The 23,282-nt window shown below is 41.4% G+C and overlaps 2 protein-coding genes across 2 annotated transcripts in view; both read left to right on the forward strand.

Annotated features, from left to right (window-relative positions):
* Positions 1-17,770, forward strand: part of LOC116308829 (cytosolic carboxypeptidase 2) — a 34,657-nt gene extending 16,887 nt beyond the window's left edge. The window contains exons 20-32 of the mRNA XM_089026514.1: positions 352-459; positions 975-1,004; positions 1,271-1,396; positions 1,946-2,015; positions 2,375-2,447; positions 2,938-3,044; positions 3,845-4,077; positions 4,806-5,013; positions 6,991-7,124; positions 7,897-8,123; positions 8,655-8,685; positions 8,777-8,933; positions 17,274-17,770. Coding sequence (XP_088882640.1) covers positions 352-459; positions 975-1,004; positions 1,271-1,396; positions 1,946-2,015; positions 2,375-2,447; positions 2,938-3,044; positions 3,845-4,077; positions 4,806-5,013; positions 6,991-7,124; positions 7,897-8,123; positions 8,655-8,685; positions 8,777-8,933; positions 17,274-17,416 — 1,647 coding nt within the window. The 3' untranslated portion in view covers positions 17,417-17,770. The remainder of the gene's footprint in view (positions 1-351; positions 460-974; positions 1,005-1,270; positions 1,397-1,945; positions 2,016-2,374; positions 2,448-2,937; positions 3,045-3,844; positions 4,078-4,805; positions 5,014-6,990; positions 7,125-7,896; positions 8,124-8,654; positions 8,686-8,776; positions 8,934-17,273) is intronic.
* A 1,344-nt stretch (positions 17,771-19,114) lies between these two features.
* LOC116298715 (uncharacterized) overlaps positions 19,115-23,282 on the forward strand; it is a 34,159-nt gene continuing 29,991 nt past the window's right edge. Inside the window, exon 1 of the mRNA XM_031707252.2 lies at positions 19,115-19,958. Coding sequence (XP_031563112.1) covers positions 19,452-19,958 — 507 coding nt within the window. The 5' untranslated portion in view covers positions 19,115-19,451. The remainder of the gene's footprint in view (positions 19,959-23,282) is intronic.

Below are 23,282 nucleotides of genomic sequence, written 5' to 3' on the forward strand. Positions count from 1 at the left end.
TTAGTTCAGATTCAGTTTCTCGACCATGCTTGTAAATAGCCAACTGGTTTGCCTCCTTGCCAGTTGGGATTTTTAACACAATTTCTGTTTCTTTGATCATTTCATTTCAGTTTATTAATTGTAGGAGGGCCATAATGGAAACTACGGGGTTACCAGTAATGTATGTCACCCTCGTTAAATAAAGTCAATTTATTTATTTATTTATTTAGTGTGGCACTCTATTGTTAGGAAAATAATCCAAAGGAACTTGTAAAATGACTGATAGAACAATCTATGTTTTGGTAATGCTCAACTATTTCGCCTTGAACAAAATAACCTTGCCTAATATTGTTCTTTTGTTTTGCGTCACAGAATCCTAAAATGAAGAAACTGCGATCAAGGAAAGAGAGAAACAAGAGACGAGCAAAAGCCATGAAAATAAAAGATGTTCTTCTTACTGACGTGCCCAAACCAGAACCAGTACGTAAAAGAGAAAGAGGGGGTGGGGGGAGGAGGCCGAGTGGGAGGAGGGGTGTAGGGGTAGGAATCTTCTAAGAGAGGGGTGGTGACTAGGTTGCTTCCATTATGTTAAACTCTTCTTTTTGATAGTAGGCCTCCTTGGGTGTAGCCTCCTTTGCAGCCGTTCTTAGGGTTGTCACGCAATATTTGGGGAAACGTTGCGTGACGACCCTAAGAACGGCTGCGAAGGAGGCTACCTTGGGTGTAACGTTTTCCCATTATTTCTTATTCATAAATTATTTGTTAAACAAAAAATTATCTTTCAAACTAAAATGACAAATGGTCTGAAATGGGAAAAATTTACTCCCTGGGTAAGGAGGTCTATTATTTGTTTATTCCTTCCTTCCTTCCTTCCATTCTTTCTTTATTTCCTTATTCTTTTATTCATTCATTCACTCACTCACTCACTCACTCACTCACTCACTCACTCACTCACTCACTCACTCATTTATTTATTTATTTTTATATCTGATCAGGAACCAGAGGCAAAGATGTCCTACAAAAAGGTAATTTTTAAGTGCTTTTTTGAGGAGCTTAAGTCTTCTAATACCTCTCAGCCATCCGTAGTCTGATACTACTTAAACAAAAAGTTAACAGTGAGGAATCCTAATACTTGTGCTAGTGGACCAAGAAGCGATCTTTGAGGAACACCCAAGCAATAAAAACATGGGTGAAAATCTGAGATGATACTAAAAAGGACCAAGAGATAAGCCTGAGTAACACCACAGCCAAAGAGTAAATTAATACTAAATGTAGTTTATGGTTTTGCCAGCAACCAAGCAACAGCCCTGCTAGACCAAAAGGTGAACAACAACAGCCAAAAGCTGAACAAGGCACACCACATGGCTCATCATCTCCAATACGTCTGTGTAGAGAACACAGTCTTCATAACAAAGGGGTGAGTAGAACACTGAAAAAGATTAGAAAACTTTAGTTTAGTCAGGTGCTATAGTGGGACCATGTGCTGACCTAGACCTAGACTTGGATGACCGGCCAATTTAGTTTTAGCTAAGTCATACCTCATTCCTGGCTAAATGTTACTCTGGTCAAAATGACAGGCTAGTTTTGACCTGACAAGTCCCAGTTGTGGCCAGACATTGTCCAATGTTCAGCCATTTTTTAAGCCCTGACTTACACCTAGAACTAGACCTATACTGAGACCTACACCTACGCCTACTCCTACACCTACACCTACACCTACACCTACATCTAGGCCTAGGCCTACATCTAGACCTAGGCCTACACCTACACCTACACCTACACCTACACCTACACCTACACCTACACCTACACCTACACCTACACCTACACCTACACCTACACCTACACCTACACCTACACCTACACCTACACCTACCCGGACCCGAACCCGGACCTGGACCTAGACCAAGACCTGAACATCAGAAACGTTAATTAAAGAATGTTAAAACGTTGTTCTCTTTTTCAGGTAGAATACCTGGAAGCAGTGACCAACACCTACATGTTAAGTGGAGTGTTGGTTTCTGAGGTCAAAACTGGTGAGTTTGGCATTTCCTGGTACAAAATGTTCATTAGCTGAATTGCAAGTTTTCAATAAAACTCTTTCTGGCTGACAGCACATGGTGGTCAGTGGGAGCAAATAATGAGATTTAGAGACCTTTATTAGCTAATTGAAACCCAGCAGTGCATAGTGAACTATCTGAGAGCCCGCATTAACCTTTAAGTTTCAATATATACTTCTTAACTGTGGGCTGTTTGTTTTGGTGCCGGCAGAAGCCACTCATTTTAGGTGCACAGCGGGGTGCAACTACTTGAATGAAGTGCACAGTGTGTCTAGAAATGATGTAAATGATTCAATATATACTTAACTGTAGACTGTTTGTTTTGGTGATGGCAGAAGTGCCCCATTTTAGGTACACGGCAGGGAGCAACTACTTGAATGAAGTGCACAGTGTGTCTAGAAATGAGAGGTGAGTGTACTACATGAGCTGTTATTCATACTATCTGACAAAAAGAAGGTTGAAGAATGGAGGAAGGGAAGAAGGAGAAAGGGAGGGAGGGAGAGAAGGAGAGAAGAAGAAAAGTAGAAAGGAGAAGAGGGACGAGGAAGAATGAGGAGAAGGAGGAGGAAGGAGGAACTATAGTTAGTTTATGTCATCCATGCATGCATCCATCCCTCCCTCCCTCCCTCCCTCTCTCCCTCCCTCCCTCCATCCATCCATCCATTTATCCACCCACCCATCCATCCATCCATCCGTTCACCCATCCATCCATCCATCCGTCCATTCATCCATCCATCCTTTCATCCATCCATCCATCCATCCATCCATCCATTCATCCATCCATCCGTTCATCTATCCATTCCTTCATTTGCGAAGGCTTTGCCTGTAAGCTCAAGCACCATAGTATACTTGAACTAATTCTATAACGACTACTAATCTTTTTTTAATCTATATTTAGTATCAGTCGGTGGTCAACACACAGCGCTGAAGCTCATCCACAAGAAGAAGAAGAAGAAGGGAACTTTACTGTTAGTTTTCTGGCCAAACAACTGGAAAAAAACAAAGGTTCGTTTGTAGACTGTCGATATATATTTACATGTAATTTGCAGCCACCAAGAGGATATGAAGTGTCTTACTTCATATTCTCTTGCAGCTACTAATAGACTTTCCAGGACATCTCGGTATCATCCGTCTCTAACGCATGAAAAACATGGTATTGATGCCTGTCATGAGTCTTGAATGACTGTTCCACTTAATAAATCACATGCTCCCAACCAATCATAACGCGGGATTTTTAATAGCTATTTTATAATATTAATTAGACTACACACTTCCTTGATGGTGGCGTAGGCTCAGCCATACTGGAACTGTGTGCTCTTTAATAGATAATTACTGAGGCACGCAGCATTCGTAGGTATAATGCAGGCAGCTGCGTGCCGAAGTAGCCCTCAGCTGCCTGCATTATACCTACGAATGCTGCGTGCCGAAGTGATTATCTAGTATAATTATTGTTCTTATCAAAATCCAATTGTTTTCTTTCTAGCTTGTTTATCATAGAAACAAAGCCAATAACGAATGAACTAAATATGTCTGATTTTCCTCTATGCATTCGTTGGGATAATGCAGACTGAAAACAATGGATTTTGATAAGATCAGTAATTATTATAACATAAAGCAACCAATCAGAACGCGAGATAATTATTATTAAACATTATTTTATGTTTATTTAGACTGCACAGTTCACGTGATGGGCGCGTGAGCTCACCCGCACTAGAACTAGCTGAGTACTCTCATGACATAAAGCACGCGCTCGCAACCAATCAGAATGCGAAATTTATAACAGTTATTGTATAATGTTTATTTAGAATGCACAGTTCCGCGGTGCAAGAGTGATGGACGTGTAGCCTCAGCTGCACTAGAACTAGCTCGTAAGATCACCACGTGTAACAGTCGTTATAAAACAGAATCATCACCTCAGGTGGTTCCAGAAAACGATATCCCGATCCTTAGGCCTGCCAGTCCTGGTCAGCTCTGGAATAGCAATACTTTGTGGAATCCTTCCTGGAAGCCTCGTGGAAAGTTCTTGTCAAGTACGAAGGTCAGTGGATATTTTGACTTGTCGACCTCTTTGGGAATCAAGGGAGGCGTAGACTACTCCAAGTCTCGCTCGTTAATTTTTTCCGAGGCGTAGACTTGCTCCAAGTCTCGCTCGCTAATTTTTTCCGTTGCAATTTGGATCCAATTAGTTCACTTCCGATTACCGGGACTTCTCGAGGGGAATGGCGCAAAGGAAAAGAGAAGTGTACTATTTGAGTCCGATTTGCAACGGGAAAAATTTAGCGAGACTTGGAGGGAAACGTTTACACTCACATCTCACCTCTAGGGGGTCTCGGGCTCGATCTCAGGACTTGGTATCACGTGTGAGCAAAGTCTGTTGGGACTCTCCCTCGATTTGGGAAATTTTTCTAGGTTCTCCGGATTTGCCATCTTTATATCTCCCCAAATGCGTATTTTTACAAATACTAAGAACTATTCAATGTTATATTTAATATTATTACTCTTCCGCTCAAGTTTTCGAAACGTCAGTCACCACCAACAACAGTCTTTCTCACCCGGACGATCACATTTCACACCAAATTTCACAGCATTATTACTCTTATAGTCTACTTTATGAGCTGAAACTTTGACTTCGTACTTATGTGTTTTGAGGTGCTCTTTCCATTTCTGTTCATTTTGACACAACTGCTTGGTTTAAGGGGTAAAGTCACGTGACTTCATGAATGTACATGTTCTATTAGTACCTAATGTTATCTTGATATTTATCAGGCGCTACTTCATCAACAACCTAGACAAAACTTGTCCAATACAGACCTGAGAAATAGTTCTGACAATCTAAGACCCGTTGTTAAAGCTACCAAAAGCCTTTTGATGTCTACATCTGGGACATGGTCTGAGAATGACTATATACCGGAAGTCGCGAAGATTAGGCCCAGGAAATCTGACGAGAAGCAGGTTCTACACCGTGGAAGGCCTGGTAAGTAGAATTGAAAGGTTGAAAGACAGAAAGAATGGAGATAATGCTGTTGCAGGGAAGCATAATGGTTTAAATAGACTTTTGTACCGATACTGCGGTCATCTTGAATTCTTTTGTTTAAATTAAGATATTATCGGATGTCGAGGGTGCAACTATTGGAATATTCATACACTGCACATCTGTCAGGGTGTCTTTTTATAGAGCTTTACGCTTTTCAATGAGAAGCACATCTAAAGAGCAATCGAATTTGCTGGTAGTTGAAACAATATACGGAACGCCAAGACATCAAATTATTTGAAAACGTAATCCCGCCACTCTATGCTTTATGCATTTTCTTCGTGTTTGCCCCCGCAGCATCCCATAATCCAAGCTGGCCACCGTATTAGTAAAAAGGTCTATTGGGACCCGATATTATTGATCTTTATGGTGGGTGCTGGTATACAGTCAATTCAAAAAACGTTGTCGTCGACCGGCTCAAGCCTACGCGACTTGACCGAAAGGAATATGGGTAAAAATCACTGAAGCGGTTAAATATTCGTTCTGAATTAATTGTTCCCGCTAGTAATAAGATAATAATGGCAAGAAACAATCCATCAAATGCATGTCTTTGGGTTTAGGGAAAGAAAAACCAAGTAGTTATGATTCAGTTCACAAAACCGAAAATACGAAGGCATTAAAAAAACGTCTCCTTCAACTCTTCCCGCTCGCCTACGAAGGTTCGTGCTGTAAACAAGGCATAACTAGTCAGATAAAATTATGGAGTCAACTCGGCTTCAATGATTGCTACCCAGAGTTCCCTTCGGTCCAATCGCGTAGGCTTGAGTTGGTCGAGGACAACATTTTTTGAATTGACTGTATACGTCCTTCCTTCTCAGAGACCTGTTGAAATGCTCTGTGCTGCTACGCATGCGCGTAGGCTATTTTAGAAAGAGAGCCTATCTATGCGTTAATGGAAAAAAGTGGAAGCAAAAAAGGAAAAAGAAATGAAGCTGCAGTAAAAAATAAAAAGAAGGAAAGAAACAAATTGGATGGATGAATGAAAGAATAAATGAAAATATTTCATACATAATATATACATCTCTTTGACCATTTGTTAAAATGGCTAAAAAAATGTCTAGAAACTAAGGTGTATGAGTGCGCATGTGCCGTGTATATTCTAGTCAGTTTTTTTATTTTTATTCTTCATTTGAGATGTGCAAATCACATCCCACATGGGAAGAAGTATCTATGGGGGTTAAGGCCTTTGCGACAAAATCAAAATATCGGGTCTGCTGGTCATAGCAAGGGGTTAATCATCTACGGTCTAGGGGCCGACTAACCTCTCCCTTAGGCTTCGGCCGAGCTTCCTGATCAGTCTGTAAATCCAGGGATAGCGGTGTCGGGGCCGAAATCTCCGGCGTAGCCGTAAATGCTTCGCGCTGCCATACGACGCTTCAGCACTCGATGTCTGGAAGTATGGTCCTATATTGATTTCAGAATCAAAAATAAATAAATAAAAACAGAACAATGGAAAAAACAGATTGATGCAGAAGTAAATGAATAACAGAATTTTTCAACGAATAATAAAAGGAAAAACAGTATGACCAGGTACATATCTTTCGGGCCGTTCATAATTCATAGGTTTTTTAGGTGGGAGGGGAGGGGAGGGGAGGGGTGGGGAGGGGTGGGGGGTTGATGCTATGTGGTTCCTGCCTTCTCTTTCAGACCTCGTCCCCCCTCCCCCCAGAATTGTAAAACATACAATAATCGATATCAATATATATTAACCCCCATTCTTGATAGCTTGGTTGCTTAGTTGCATCTTTCCTTCCTTCCTTCCTTCCTTCCCCCTGTTGAATAAAGAAAATAGTGGCTCGATACCTCAAAGTCCACATGCCCCCACCTCCTCCCCAACCCAATAAATTATAAACGGTTCCTTTGCAATACTAAGCTTTGCGCAATTTATTTAGAGTTTAAATCTGTTTCCTTCGTGATCAGAGTCGCTTAAGAAGCAAGAGGTGCGTACAGCTAAAGTAGGAGGAATGTTTGACGAGAAGGCGAAAACAAAACCAATGAAGAAATATATTAGTAGTGGTAAAACAGTGGCACCTGTACAGGAACTGGAAACAGTGGTAAGGCGAGAATTGATTAACTTGACTGGTTCAGTGATACCTTGAATGTCATCATCAGTATTACTACCATCGCTACAATCATTTAATACCATCATCGCCCTCATTACCATCATCACTATCATCTTGATCACGATCATCATAATCATCATAACACTATCATCAACATTTTCACCATTTATCATCAACATTATCATCGTAACATCAATGTCCTTATCTGGCAACACCATCATCATCATCACCATCATTACCATCATCACTATCATCATCACTATCATCATCACCATCATCATCACCATCATCATCACCATCATCATCACCATCATTACCATCATCATCACAATCATCATCACCATCATCATCATCATCGCCACCATCATCACTATCATCATCACCATCATCACCATCATTGCCATCACCACCATCATCATCACTATCATCATCACCAACATCATCATCATCACCACTATCATCATCACTATCATCATCATCATCAGCATTACCATCATCACTATCATCATCACCATCATCATCACCATCATTACCATCACCACCACCATCATCACTATCATCATCACCACTATCAAAGTCATCGTCAAATTCATTCAAGTTTCAGTTATTGCTATTGGACGATGGTAATTTTGTTAAGCTTGAATTTAAATATTGGCGTGAAGTGCAGCATAGTGAAATCATTTTTTCCACCCATAGTATCCCTATATTAATTGCATTATCGCAGTTGAACATTTTTTTAATCTGGCATTTTGTCGAAAATAAGGTAACCAGTACACGATATGGTGAGTTGGACATCTCCAGGCCCATTACCAAGTCTACTGCTGCGACACCAATACCAAATGTCGGTACGTCATTTGGACGTCGCTCACCAGTTTATGTAGCCTTACCTGTTGAACAGCCCCCTTTTAAGGTCAGATCGCAACAAACCCTGTCTGAGGGGAATACGTCTGAACTGAGAGCAGCTCTGGGCGGTCCAGCAGAGGAACAGGGGTAAGAATTCCTTGCTTGCTTGCTTGCTTGCTTGCTTGCTTGCTTGCTTGCTTGCTTGCTTGCTTGCTTGCTTGCTTGCTTGCTTGCTTGCTTGCTTGCTTGCTTGCTTGCTTGCTTGCTTGCTTGCTTGCTTGCTTGCTTTGCTTGCTTGCTTGCTTGCTTGCTTGCTTGCTTGCTTGCTTGCTTGCTTGCTTGCTTGCTTGCTTGCTTGCTTGCTTGCTTGCTTGCTTGCTTGCTTGCTTGCTTGCTTGCTTGCTTGCTTGCTTGCTTGCTTGCTTGCTTGCTTGCTTGCTTGCTTGCTTGCTTGCTTGCTTGCTTGCTTGCTTCCTTCCTTCCTTCCTTCCTTCCTTCCTTCCTTCCTTCCTCTTTCTTCTTTCTTAGTTTTCTTCCTTTTCTTTCTTTTCTTCCTTTCCTTTCTTTTCTTCCTTTCCCTACTCCTTCACTCCGTCCATTCCTCCCATCCTCTTTCACTTCTTTGCTTCTTTCCTCCCCCCTTGAATTTCATCTCATATCCGTTATCTTTCTTTTCAGAAAGCTCATCACCTTTGCCCTAAAGAAACAAGTAAGCTTAACTGCATATGATATTCACCTTACGTCTCTCAGTATCACACGTTTTCCATACAACCTAACCCCCTTGTAATCTTCGTCACTAGGCTACAGAAAACAAGAGTGGGTCTGAGAGTGGAATCGAGGATGAGACTACTCCCTTTGTCTCTAAGTATCCTAAGTCTAACAGCACGTCCCCGAAGAGAGAGGTCAATGTTTCTAATTTAGTCATGACAGCAGAACCTATTGGGACTACAAACAACGGTAAGCTCTATTTCGAAATCTAAGCTCAAATGGTTGGGCGCCGGTTTGTTGTGCAGGAGGTCGTGGGTTCGAGCCTCCGTGGCCGGACCAACGCTCAGGGTCTTAAAATATCTGAGAAGAAGGTGCTGCCTTTGACCTAAAAAGTCCAGTGCGCTCTCTGGTTATAAATGATACCAATGACTATATCAAGTATACAGCTTGCGTATTCGTTTCACACTCGTATATCATAAACTATATGAGATATTAATCGCGCCCTTATTGGTTGCCTACCGTGTTTATTTCAGAGCACAGAGATGCGCAGAATTGTGAATAAATATCTTATTGAATAAATAGAAAACGGCTGCGCGTGTCACTGTACTGTTATATACGCATACTGGAAGTTGAAGAGCACTAGAGAAGGCGAAAAAACATTCAAATACGTCTTGTGTTCTTAAGCCTCTTCTCTCATTACTACAGCTCCCAGCGTGTTAAAGCCTATTTCGAAAAAGGTTGTCGGATCCAAAGGCGACAACTTTTTTTGAAATAGGAAGATATCATAGTACAGAGACGCGCGCGCATGGTTTACTTTAAGAGATGCACAGAGATGCGCAGAATTGTGAATAAATATCTTATTGAATAAATAGAAAACAGCTGTGCGTGTCACTGTACTGTTATATACGCATACTGGAAGTTGAAGAGCACTAGAGAAGGCGAAAAAACATTCAAATACGTCTTGTGTTCTTAAGCTCCTTCTCTCATTACTACAGCTCCCAGCGTGTTAAAGCCTATTTCAAAAAAGGTTGTCGGATCCAAAGGCGACAACGTTTTTTGAAATAGGAAGTGTAGCTGTTTCCATAGTAATCAGCGTATTCAGCAATTATTTGATTGACAAGAGATTAACTTAATCTCTTAGCGTTCTACCCTTTTAATTCAGTATAGTGTAACACTCGTTTGAAGTAAGACGAACTTTCGGGATTAATATCTTTATGTAATTGTTTTAACTGACCCGCCAACGTTGTTGACCAGATCATTACCAGATTCAATAGTGCAAGAATAAAAAGGATTTGCGTACTCAACTATGGCAGTGGTTTCTTTTTGATACGATATTATTGAGAAATCCCGTACAGTCAACAACGAGGGAATCCACCGAGAGATAAGTCAATAAGTGATTCTATATTCACCAACGATTCCTTTGTGAAACTGTGAAACTCTAAATGTGAAACTCTTATAGTTAATGTGAAATAACTGCCGTTTTAAAGTAAACGTTGCATAATGTTGGAACCAGAGAAAGAAACTACGAAGGAAAGCACGACCACAGAAATATGCGAAGCACGATCGGAATGTCGCTTGCGAACACGTACCGAAAAGGGTCTTGAAATGGACTTACAAAACGCAAAAAAGAAGAGAACCAAGGCAGGAAAGGATCTTAATAAACGAATACAGGATTCTTATGAATTACTGAGAATTCCTTCTGATCTTGTAAAGCTTACCGCCAGTATTGACGGTCTAGAAATGGAAATGAATAGATTCAGAGCTATTAACGACCAAGTGCTTGACCTCTTGATAAAGATGGGTGATGATAAAGATAACAAAGACGACGGTCAATTTACAACGCTGTGGGAGTCCTCCCTGGAGTGTATGGCCGACTTAAAAACAAAGAAAAAGGAGTTAGAGTTCGAGAGATCGGAGATGCTATCACAGAGATCTTCTAAGAGGAGCAGTCGTTCATCGAGAACGTCGAGATCTAACGCCCTATCGATCGCAAAACAAGCTATAATCGAAGCCACGACGCTAAAAGAGAAAATGAGAAGCTTGCAGAGACGACAGGAAATTGACAGGCAAAAAGACGAATTAAAACGACAACAAAGAGAACTACAACGCCTTGAAGAAGAGGAGGAGCTCCGAGGAGAGTTAAACGCCGCAGAAGCCATCAAAGGATTACTCAGTAAAGACGCCGAGGACGAGAAAACTGAAGCTGGGAAGGGAGAGATAGCCATCCCCACAGCAATACAAGACCCGTGGGATATCTCCCAGCTTAGTCAATACACCACCAACAAACGTGACGTATCCGACGTCATTAATCCTGTTACCAAAGAAGTCACGCCACCCACCAAGAAAACAGAATATGAACACACAGGAAACCCAGCAGCTGAAGTCAAAACGCTGTACACAGGAAACCCAACTGAGGAAGCCAAAGTAAAGGAACCATTACACATAGGGCGTCCAAGTCAACGCGAAACGGATGAAATAGACCTAGGAGCAATTCTGGAGAAAAACGGATCGACAGGAATACAAGCGAGACTCCAACCCATAAGGAACCCTCGTATGAGTGGAATTATCGATCCGGCCACACCCCAATTTAGAGCCAGCTCCACTCCAGCGACGTCTTACACCTCGCCACCAATGGACATCTCCTGGCAGCTTCAGTCCATCCAAAGAGAAAGCACCGAAATCCAGAGACAGCAAGTCCATCTCCTGAAGCGTCTCATGCTACCAGCGCCAAAACCACCAATCTTCCAAGGCGACATACTAGAATATCCAAAGTGGGAGAGTGCTTTCGAGGCTCTGATAGAAGAAGACGGCGACCCAAGTCGTAAGCTTTACTACCTCGGGCAGTATACAGGGGGAGCAGCCCAAAGAACCATCAATGGGCTGCTCGGACTTCGCACGGAAGATGCCTATACTCGTGCCAGGAAGATGTTGAAAGAACGCTATGGCAATCCATATAGAATCTACGAAGAATACAGAAAGAAGCTGTTCAGTTGGCCAACCTGCAAATCGGGGATGGAACTCCAAGAGCTAAGTGACTTCCTTGTGATGACGCAAGAAACCATGAAAACAGTTGGTTACTTAAAGGAGCTTAATAGCCTCATGTTCATTCGTCAGCTCGCTACAAGACTGCCAGCTTACTATTGCAACAGGTGGAGGGAGAGCGCCAAGAGGATTGAAGCCAAGAAGAGCGAGTATACATTCAATGACCTTGTGGAGTTCGTTCAGGATGCCGCCTCTGATGCAACACATCCAGTGTTCTCTTTAGAATCACTATCAGCTACGAAGAAAGAACTAGACACGAACAAAGAAAAGGGCGGTTACCTAGCAGGACGAAACGCCCTAAGGAATGAAACCAAACGTTCACAAGGATCGACTTTCGCTACTTCCGTTTCAAGACACGAGATCACAAAAGAAAGAGCAAACAACTCATCGAACAACTCGTATGTGCGCATGTGCCCCCTCTGCGATAAGCCTCACGAACTCGAGCGCTGTAAAATCTTTCTTGAAAAGTCGCCAAAGGAAAGAGTGGAGGTCTGCAAGTCGAAAGGCGTCTGTTTCGCATGCCTTACGAAAGGGCACATGGCAAGACGCTGCAGGAAGAAGGCCGAATGCGGTGTTTGCGAGAAATCACACGCAACCCTGCTCCACTTTGATACTAAAGTTGATGCAAGTAAACCAGCCTCAGAGACAGCTAAAGCAACCAACCACTGTATCAAGGTCTGTCACCTGAATGACTGCAACAACGCCAGGACCTCCATGATAGTCCCCGTTTGGGTATATCACCCAGATAACGAGGATCGTAAGGTAGAAATGTATGCCGTTTTGGATGACCAGAGCGACACATGTTTCATCACAGACGACGCCTGCTCTCAACTATCCTTGTCTGGTCCGGAAATAACATTGGAGCTAGGAACAATGCATTCCGTCGAAAATATCTTGACAAGAAAAATCGAAGGACTGGTTGTCTCTCGCCAGGACGGAGAAGTTAACATACCTCTTCCAAGAGCGTACTCAAGGGATCAGATACCTGCTAGGCGCGAACAGATACCAAGACCGGAGATCTCAAGGGGGTGGAAACACCTCGAACCAATAGCGGACCAGATACCACCATACAGAGAAGAACTAAAGATCGGCCTCCTAGTTGGCAACAACTGTGTTCGCGCTATCAAGCCAAGACAAGTTGTCCCTGGGAGTGCAACTGACCCGTACGCTATGCGCACAGCTCTCGGCTGGGGTGTCATAGGCGCAGAGGTGGTAGGAAGTGATTGCGAAGAAGGCAGCGTTAGATGTCACTATGTCGCGACTAAGAGGATGGATACGGACCACGGGACGTCTTTCCTTATCCCGCAGCCCCCATCTCACAAGGAGGTTATGACCCCTCTTGCCGTGAAAAGGATGTTCGAGCACGAGTTCCCTGAAATGCAATGCTCCGACAAGTCATTATCACAAGAAGATATAAGGTTTATGAAGATGATGACCGAGCAGATCCACAAAACCGAGGACGGCCACTATGAGATGCCGCTACCATTAAGAGAAGACGGCCTGAGTCTTCCCTGCAACCGAAGGCTCGCAGAGGTACGCTTGAATCAACTGAAGACCCGTTTCGACAAGGATCCAAAGTATAAGCAAGATTACGTCACCTTCGTCGAGGACATGTTAGCAAAGGGCTATGCAGAAGAGGCACCGAACCACTACGAAAGGGTATGGTACGTACCTCATCACGGTGTCTACCATGCGAAGAAGCCAGACAAAATAAGAGTCGTTTTCGACTGCTCAGCTAGGTACGAGGGCCACTCTCTGAATCAACATCTACTCCAAGGCCCCGACTTAACGAACACTCTTGCGGGCGTACTATGTCGGTTCCGTCAAGAGTCAGTATGCTTCGCCTGCGATATCGAAGGTATGTTCTGTCAAGTTCGCGTAAATGAAGAACAGCGCGACCTCCTTCGATTCCTATTCTGGGATAAGGGAAACACGAGTTCCACTCCGAAGGAGTACCGCATGAGAGTCCATCTCTTCGGTGCTACGTCTTCGCCCGGATGTGCCAACCTAGCCTTAAAGAAGACAGCTGACGACAATGCACAAGGCCACGAGAACGCCGCTAAGTTCTTGAAGACAAACTTCTATGTAGATGACGGACTCATGTCCACCGCTACGGCCGCCGAAGCCGTGTCACTCATCAAAGATGCCCGAGAGATGTGCGCAAAGGGAGGCTTCAAACTTCACAAGTTTGTATCCAATAGTAAAGAAGTTCTAGAGTCAGTGCCAGTCGATGACAGGGCGAAAGGAGTTAAGGAACTCAACTTGGATCAAGATGCTCTACCCATCGAGAGAGTACTTGGTGTGGAATGGTGCGTAGAAAATGACACTTTTCAGTTTAGAGTTCATCTGAAGGATAAGCCCCTAACAAGAAGAGGAATCCTGTCTACAGTTAGTTCCATCTACGACCCTCTAGGTTTCGCCGCCCCATTCATGCTTCGAGGCAAGAAGATACTCCAGTTATTGTGCAAGGAAGGCGTGGGATGGGACGATGACATACCAGGCTCGTTGCGACATGAATGGCAGCTGTGGAGGGAAGAACTGCCCTTACTAGAGAAGATGAATATTCCCCGATGCCACAAGTCGGATGGATTTGAATCTCCCAAGATAGTTGAGCTGCACCACTTCTCTGACGCCAGCGTTGACGGCTACGGCCAGTGTTCCTACTTACGTCTGGTGAACGAGAAGGACGAAGTTCATTGTTCATTCGTCGTGGGGAAAGCTCGCGTATCGCCACTGAAACCAGTAACGATACCTCGTATGGAGCTTGCTGCAGCAGTAACGTCGGTAAAGGTCAGCCAAATGCTTCACAAGGAACTGACGTTACCAGTCGACAAGGAGGTATTTTGGACAGACAGCCAAGTAGTCAAGGCCTACATTAATAACGAAGCGCGTCGTTTCCACACGTACGTAGCGAACCGCGTGCAGCAAATAAGAGACCACACAGACCCTACCCAATGGAAGTACGTGGAAGGTAGGAGCAACCCAGCGGACGACGCCTCCCGCGGCCTGAGTCCAAGAAGTCTTTTACGGACTTCAAGATGGTTGCAAGGACCTTCCTTTCTATGGGAGCTCCAAGAGAAATGGCAAGACTTCACCAACGACACGTACGAGATATCAGCAGATGATAAAGAGGTTAAGAAGTCGTCCGCATTTTCCACAGTCGTGAAGGAATGTTCAACACTAACGAAGAGACTTGGCTACTTCTCGGACTGGTTTCGAGCCAAACGAGCCGTGGCCAACTGCCTGAAATACTTGAGGATTCTGAGGTACCGAGTTCAGAAGAAGTCCACTCCAACGAGTACTATGCAACCAATAGGCACAACCCCTACAATTGTAGAGCTCCAGGAAGCAGAGCGTATTATCTTGAGAGAAGTTCAGCAGGATGCCTATGTCACAGAGATGAAAGAGCTATCAACTGGTAGGGAGAACCCCACCAACGGCAGCAGAGCTGAACAGCGCGAACTGAAAAGAAAGTCAGACCTGTATCGCCTCGATCCCTTTATCGATCAACATGGCATTCTGAGAGTCGGTGGCAGAATCAAAAACGCGAGTATCGACTTCGGGCTCAAACATCCTGTTATAGTTCCCAAGGACAATCATATTTCATACCTTATCGCTAAGAACTGCCACGAGTCAACCAAACACCAAGGAAGAGGCCTAACCCTGAACGAGATACGTTCCTCCGGCTACTGGATAGTCACTGGTGGCCCGATGGTCTCAAAGCTGATCCACGATTGCGTTACCTGCAGAAAGCTGAGAGCATCAGGGCAAGAACAGAAGATGGCTAACCTGCCGAGCGATAGACTGGAGCCGACACCCCCATTCACCTATTGTGCTGTGGACTATTTTGGTCCCTGGATCATTAAAGAAGGGCGCAAAGAACTTAAGCGTTACGGCGTACTGTTTACCTGTCTTTTCTCCAGAGCGATCCACCTCGAGACAGCCAACAGTCTAGACACCAGCTCATTCATCAACGCTCTAAGACGATTTATATGCCGCCGTGGTCCAGTCCGACAACTCCGCAGTGATAGAGGGACTAATTTTATTGGCGCGCGCAGAGAGCTACAAGAAACCTTGACTGAGATGGATCATGAGGCTGTGAAGAAAGAACTGCTGAAGTCCAATTGCGATTGGATTGAAATGAAGTTCAATGTCCCATCCGCAAGCCACATGGGCGGCGTCTGGGAACGTCAGATAAGAACGGTGCGAAGCGTTCTATCAGCCTTACTCTCCAACTGTGGCAGTCAGCTAAATGATGAAGCTCTTCGCACATTCATGTGTGAGGCCGAAGCCGTAGTCAACGGACGGCCCCTGACGGTAGACGGTAGAACCGCGCCGATAGAAGCTCTCACACCGAACCACTTCCTAACGATGAAGAGCAAGGTCATACTACCACCCCCAGGGAATTTCCAAGAGGCTGACCTCTACTCCAGGAAGTGGTGGCGACGAGTCCAGCATCTAACCAACGAATTCTGGACTCGATGGAGGAAAGAATATTTACTGTCTCTCCAGGAACGGCAAAAGTGGACGCGTCAACGACGCAACATGGAACCTGATGACATCGTTCTGATCAAGGACGACGATAGTCCCCGCAACCAATGGCGCCTATCCAGAATAACAGAAGTAATCCGTGACGACGACGGGCTTGTGAGAAAGGTGAAGCTGCTCGTTGGTAGCCCCAACCTATCACCACGCGGCAAAAGAAATGGACAGCTATCTGTCTTGGAAAGACCTATCCAGAAGTTAGTGCTATTGCTTCAGAAACAAGAAAACAGCAGACCGGGAATCCCCGTCGAGGAGCCAACCAAGTAACCAGCGCAAGCCACGGTGGTGTCCACAAAAGCCGACATCATAGTATAGGATAGGGACTTCATAGAGGACTCATGTTTTCTTTTCTTTTCTTTTCTTTCATTTACATATTATAATTGGTTACGGTTTATGTGTTTAAAGAACTTTGATGATTTAGGTATTTTTGTAAATTGTTACCAATTTAGGGGAGCCATGTAGCTGTTTCCATAGTAATCAGCGTATTCAGCAATTATTTGATTGACAAGAGATTAACTTAATCTCTTAGCGTTCTACCCTTTTAATTCAGTATAGTGTAACACTCGTTTGAAGTAAGACGAACTTTCGGGATTAATATCTTTATGTAATTGTTTTAACTGACCCGCCAACGTTGTTGACCAGATCATTACCAGATTCAATAGTGCAAGAATAAAAAGGATTTGCGTACTCAACTATGGCAGTGGTTTCTTTTTGATACGATATTATTGAGAAATCCCGTACAGGAAGATATCATAGTACAGAAACAAAAGACACAAATGGTCTCTTGTGTATTTGTCTTTGTATGATGAATGTTCTGGTTGAGTAATAGTGACTATTAGTCACTAAATAGATACTATTAGTTAGTATTTAGTTTGATTTTATTTCACGGTTTAATTGCATCCGCTCTAGTAAACTTTTATTTAAACAATTTATAATTAATTTTCCACAACCAGAGTTTAAATTCTGAGATATTTTAACTGATAGTTTTCCTTGTGTGTGCAGGTGCTGCTCCATCTAAAATCTCACTCACCTTCCAAGCTGTTGAAGCAAAACCAACAACAAATGAAGTCAAACCCACTCCTCCTCCTCTGCGATCTGGGACATTTGTTCCTCATTTTAAATACTTCTACAAGCATCACAGATAACGACAGAAACGTCACGCTTGGTTTGCGTGACAAGTATTTTAATAAACTTTTAAAAACGTTTCTGACGTTATAAAAAAGTCAAAATTTGACTCAGTTTACAAGATGGAAATCGTTTCTCCTCACCTTCTACAGATGACTTTGAGGAGAACATGAATCCAAAACACTTGAAGCACAATCTTCTCGAGGTTTTTAGAAGAGTGGGTAATGGGAAGACATAAAATTCAACTCTACACTGCTGAGAGTGGTGGAGAGGGAAGAGTGGGGTTGGGTGGCAGATAGGAAGAAAGATTTTTACTAAATTATATTTCCTTAATCCTTCACCCCTTCAATTCTACTGCAATCTTTCTTCAAACGCTTTGGGGGGGGGGGGGGGGGCTTCAGAGGGGAATCATCTGTAAAATGTAACTAAACTTTTGAGGAGGGTCCAGCCCCTTCGAATGGACAAAAGCCTTTTCCTTGTTAACTAAATCTGTGCCCAAAGTCTTCCCGCTTTTTGGTCAGTGGGCTGTCACTGGTAAGGAGTCTTACCAGCTATAGCAGGTGCTGACCAAAGCAGGAAGGCACTGTGGAGGAATCTGGGTACTTGAATTATTAGGGGGGTCACGGAATTCTTACTTTAAATCCCCCAGCCCTTGCCCCACCCCCCCCCCCACCCCTTACCCCCTTTAATACAAAACATACCTTTCCTTAATGAAAGAGGCCAATGCCAACATAAAGACTGCCTTTTTTGAAGTAAATTTGAATCTCATTTGCTCCATTGGTACTTAGTGTCTAAGGTGGAATGCGTGATAGTCACAACTATTTGGAACATTTTATTCACTATTTGGTAAAACTGTGTGACAGTTGTGCACCAACTATTGGTTGAATTTATTGTGTGACATGTTTGGATAAAATTATTTTTCTAAAAGTGGCATCAACATTGTGAATAAATCCATGCAAGAATTGTTTTATCTTTAGTCTTGATTTGTCTAAAAAATAACTGATTAACAAAAACAACAACAACAGCAGCAACAACAACAGCAGCAACAACAGCAGCAGCAATAACAAGTGCAGCCGCAATAACAGCAGCAATAACAGCAGCAACAACAGCAGCAACAACAACAACAACAGCAGCAACAAAAGCAACAACAGTAGCAACAACAACAACAGCAGCAGCAATAACAACAGCAGCCGCAATAACAGCAGCAATAACAGCAGCAACAACAGCAGCAACAACAGCAACAACAACAGCAACAACAACAACAGCAGCAACAACAGTAGCAACAACAACAACAGCAGCAGCAATAACAACAGCAGAAACAACAGTCGCAGCAAGGATAAGAGCAACAGAAATGCCAGCAAAAATAACAGTAGCAACAGCAAAATTAGCAATAAAAACAGTAGAAATAAGATCCGCAGCAACAACAAACAGTAGCAACAATGACAGCAGCAGCATTAATCATTGAATAGCTTTTGAGACGACAGAAATAAAGTACAAATATTTACAGTAATATTTGTCTCTGTAAATAAAAAACGCCGAATGATATAAAATTTAAAAAAAGAAGATGGATTAAAAATACTTCATTGAAAACAAAGTCTCAATAAATTTCTATTTCAAAAACAAACTTTCCCGCGATATTGAGGTCATTTTCATTGCCCCACGTGATCAATATTAACCAATGGTAAGAACGTATACTAGCTGATTAGCATAATGTTTTCCAAGCATGGTCAATGTTAACAGTTAATTTGGAATCTGCTTGAAATTCTCTTTGATTTTGACGTAAATAGTTAACTCCTGGCTCTTTATAGTCTCCTTGGATCATCTATGAAGATGTCTGTCTCAGAATTAGGCTAATTTACTGGGCTTCGCCTCTTCAAGAGGCGGGGAAAAAGTCCAATCTTCATCAGTCTGAGAGGATTGGATGAGAATACGTGAACAAACCTGCCTGAAAAGTTGTTTACGAACTCCGGAAAGAGTCAAAAATGAGTGAAAAGTTTTCGCTACGCACAACTTTATACGTGGTGAAGTGCTTAATGGGCTTAAAGTAGCTAAAGTATGCTGTCTTTTAGACAAAGGTTGAGGGAAAGATGGCATAGAGGAGGTGAAAATGTCGGGACTGGTGAAGAAGGTGATGAATCTGCAATCCATCTTCGAGTTGGAGAAGGAACGCCAGACAGTACTCTAAATGGATCGTCACAAACTTCATCTTTAAGTGAACAAAAAATTTCAGAAGAAACGTCTGCGGAAATGCTACACTTTATCGTGGATTTTGTAGGTTCTTCTGCGATTTCTGAAGCCCAGTCGGTTCAAATTCTCTCGGAGACTTTAAAACGAGTGAAGAAACAACAACTACGTGCAATGAGAGTGGATTTTACTATCAGAGATGGGATTCTTAAAGTCAGTTGTGTTGAATCCAACGCGTTATTATTAACAGCTCCGCTTTATGCTATAGCTCTATGTGCCCAGGAACAACTCCGTGGATTTGATAACTGTTTTGCTTTAAATATTACGAGAAAGAGAACGCATATGTGCCATGTTTTCCAAGCAGGATCCTGTTTAGAGGTGAGTTGTTGATACGGCCATTTACTACACAATCAATCCGCTACTTTTTTATCCCAATGCAGATCATTCATCTATTTAATTATAGCTATTACTTATATTGCCAAGTCCATCTTTATGAATAGTATCTAACATTACATGATTATTTTTTTCTTCTAAACTTTATTCCGTGTTTTTATAACATGCTACTCTATAGTGTTGTTGTAGGCTGAAATGTCGCCCCGGGGTATATATAATTTTATTGTGTTTAGATCTGGATCTTTCATAAAATTCTCATCTTTTGGGATACATGTTTCCTCGTTTAGCCAGGGCTTAAAATTATAATGATCTCTAAAACAGGAATGAAAAAAGGTAAAAAATACCATGTACAAAATTCACGAATCGACGCGTTCTGAATGAAGGATTTCTTTCAACGTTGTTGATAAGGTTCCTGTTTTTCCAAGTTCATTGATATAGCCTCAAACGATAAACGTACTATTATACCGTATAAGATTGATTCTTATTATTATCCTATCGCAAGGTTGGATTTTTCGAACGACGCGATCGGACGTTCGATTCTGGAAATTTACTATGAAATGTACATACTGTATTGCGATCTTTTGTTTTCGAAAATCATTTCACAACAACAAGTTTACTTGTGTAATGCATTCCTGTCACTTGGAAGTCGGTTCATTTGTCATGGTTCATTGTACACATTGTCTAGTTGTTTTTCCAGTGATTAAGATTCAAGTAAAGATCATTGTGAAGTGATTAACATCGATAAAAATTATCCAAACGTTCAATTTTTTTTTTGTCGTTGTTTTGATTGCTTTTGAATCTCATCAAATCTGCTACGCATGTATTTGATTCGACAATTGATTACCAAAACAATTATCCATAGTTCACGTGTCTGGATTGAATAATTTATTTATGGTTGTACAATCAGTAGTTCCCTCAGACTGAGCAAAATAGTGAAAAAGGATGACAAAATATTCATCAAATTTCCCCTACACTACTACATTTCTCCATTTTGTTTTCTTTCTTTCTCATTTTTTTTTTTAGATTCTACACAAAAACTCAAAACTTGATTTCCTGTAGAGAAAAAAAACACCCAAAAAAACGTTTATAACCCAATAGATTTTTTGAACAAAATTTCACTATTATCAATAACCATCAAATCTATACAAATCAACAACAACTATTTTTCAAAGTTTTTATATATTTATACTTTAGTTCATTTGCCTATAGTTTGAATCAGCTTGCCAGATGTCCCCAGAAATGTCAATTGAGAGTTTTTTTTACCATTTGTCAGTTATCAAAAAAATGCTCATAAGCAGTATGTTTATAGTTTTATTTAAGTTTAGCTATTAAGATTTTTTTAATACTCTTGTTATTATCTTGAATCCTGCAAGCTCAGAATCTCCTAAATTTTTCCCTAAATTGTTTCCTGACCATGCTTGTAAATAGCCAACTAGTTTGCCTCCTTGCCAGTTGGGATTCTTAAAAACAATTTATGTTTCTTCATAGTGTTTTAGATACACGACCACATCAGCAACGCTGTAATTTATGATCATGTTTAAATAAAAGCCATTATAATTATTAAATGTCTCCACCAAAAACTTAAAATGTGCTATGACTGAAATTCTTTGGGTCGCATAAACATGACTACATGCATATAAAGCTCTCTTAGAAACAATAAGCATATTGAAGTACCCTCCACTTTTCCACAAAGAATGCCGAAACATGTTTATAAAAGTTGGCACATGTTTTCCTCAGATCTATTCCTGATAATTAATTATGAAATAAGGGGTTTTGAAAATTTGCATAAGTGAGTTTAATCCTTTTGACTTCAGTGCTTCAAATCCTCTAATCAGCTTTTCAAAGCTGAAGATATTTAATTTTTATAGTTTTTGGGCCAGATTTTTGACATGAATTAAATTCCATCTGTTTAGTTCAGTGTCTTGCTGCAACATATTCTCTTCCTTCCTTTGAAAAAACGAACTCTGCTATAGTAGTAGCAAAACTCAGCATAGTCACTGAAATAATTCTTGTGTAAGATAAGATATGATAGGATAAGATTTGCACACTTGATCATTTCATCATGAAAAATGTGCGTTATAAGTATTAAGTTATTATCATTATTATGATGATGATTCATAAACACTGAAATATAGTTACACCTTTGCAACAGACCAGAAACCTTATACCAAATACCACTAAAGTTTTGGTATTTTTCTTATAAAAATTGTGTTTGAATAACTAAATAAAATGATTATTCAATCAGTCTTAAGAAAAAATTGTCACTTCAGAGTTATGTGATGTTAGATCTTTTCTGTGATTCAAGAGATCCTCTCCTGGTTTGCCAGTTTCCTCCCTCCGCTAAACACACTAAATCCCAATCTTATCTGTGAATTAGCCATTCCTTGACTTTGATCAGCCCAGTGGTTGTTTGAAGTTATTGATAAAACATGAAGGATTTTCTTTCAAATCAAATACCTCTAGATAAAACAACACTACAGTAACTCTCTCTGAAATCTTTTTTGATAAGGATACAGTATTAACCAATTATAGCTCTTTTACAACCACCACAAAAGCTAGATGCTTCTTAGTCCTCATCACCTGTGGTTTTAAAACTACTAATGAACACACTTAGGCCCCGTCCACACGTATCCGGAAATTTTTGTATCCGCAAATTATTTTTTACGGATATGAAAATGTTTTCGTCCACACGCAGCGTAATTGAATCGTTTTCACAGTCCACACGTATCTGTTTTTTGTAAAATTTGCGGATATGGACACAAAAATTTGCGGACACTTGTGAACGCAACCCGTATCCATAAAAAAATATTTGCAGATACGAAAATTTCCGGATACGTGTGGACAGGGCCTTATCTCTCTTCACAAGATGATGCCCTGGAAATTCCTCAGACCGTTTTTACAAATGAATAATAGAGCTTGAACCAGGTGCTAGTCAACTAATGTTAATGAATTTTTTTTATTTTTTATGTTAAAATATTTTTTGAATATTTTAAACTATTTTTCATTTTCTTGGCTAAAAAAGTTTCTGTTTTTGTTTCTTGGTTGACTAATTAGTAAAAGGTATCAGTGTATTAGTCTATCATTTATTTTTAATAGTTTATTATTACAGCCTATTATGCTATCAAATAAAAGAAAATTAAATTGGAATTCTAATAAATAATAATAATAAATTCTAATAAAATGACTCACAACAAAAAAGTATGAAACAGATGAGTAAGTTTGAGTCATTTCTAAAAAAAACAAAAGAAAAACATGTTAGATAGGATCTGTCAGCTTGAGTGTTCATATTGTTGTTATGCATTCATTTCC

This window comes from Actinia tenebrosa, unplaced genomic scaffold (genome assembly GCF_029948245.1).
Source record: "Actinia tenebrosa isolate PJP-AT-01 unplaced genomic scaffold, QUT_ActTen_1.0 PGA_scaffold10__47_contigs__length_13832649, whole genome shotgun sequence".
Classification (NCBI taxonomy): Eukaryota; Metazoa; Cnidaria; class Anthozoa; order Actiniaria; family Actiniidae; genus Actinia; species Actinia tenebrosa.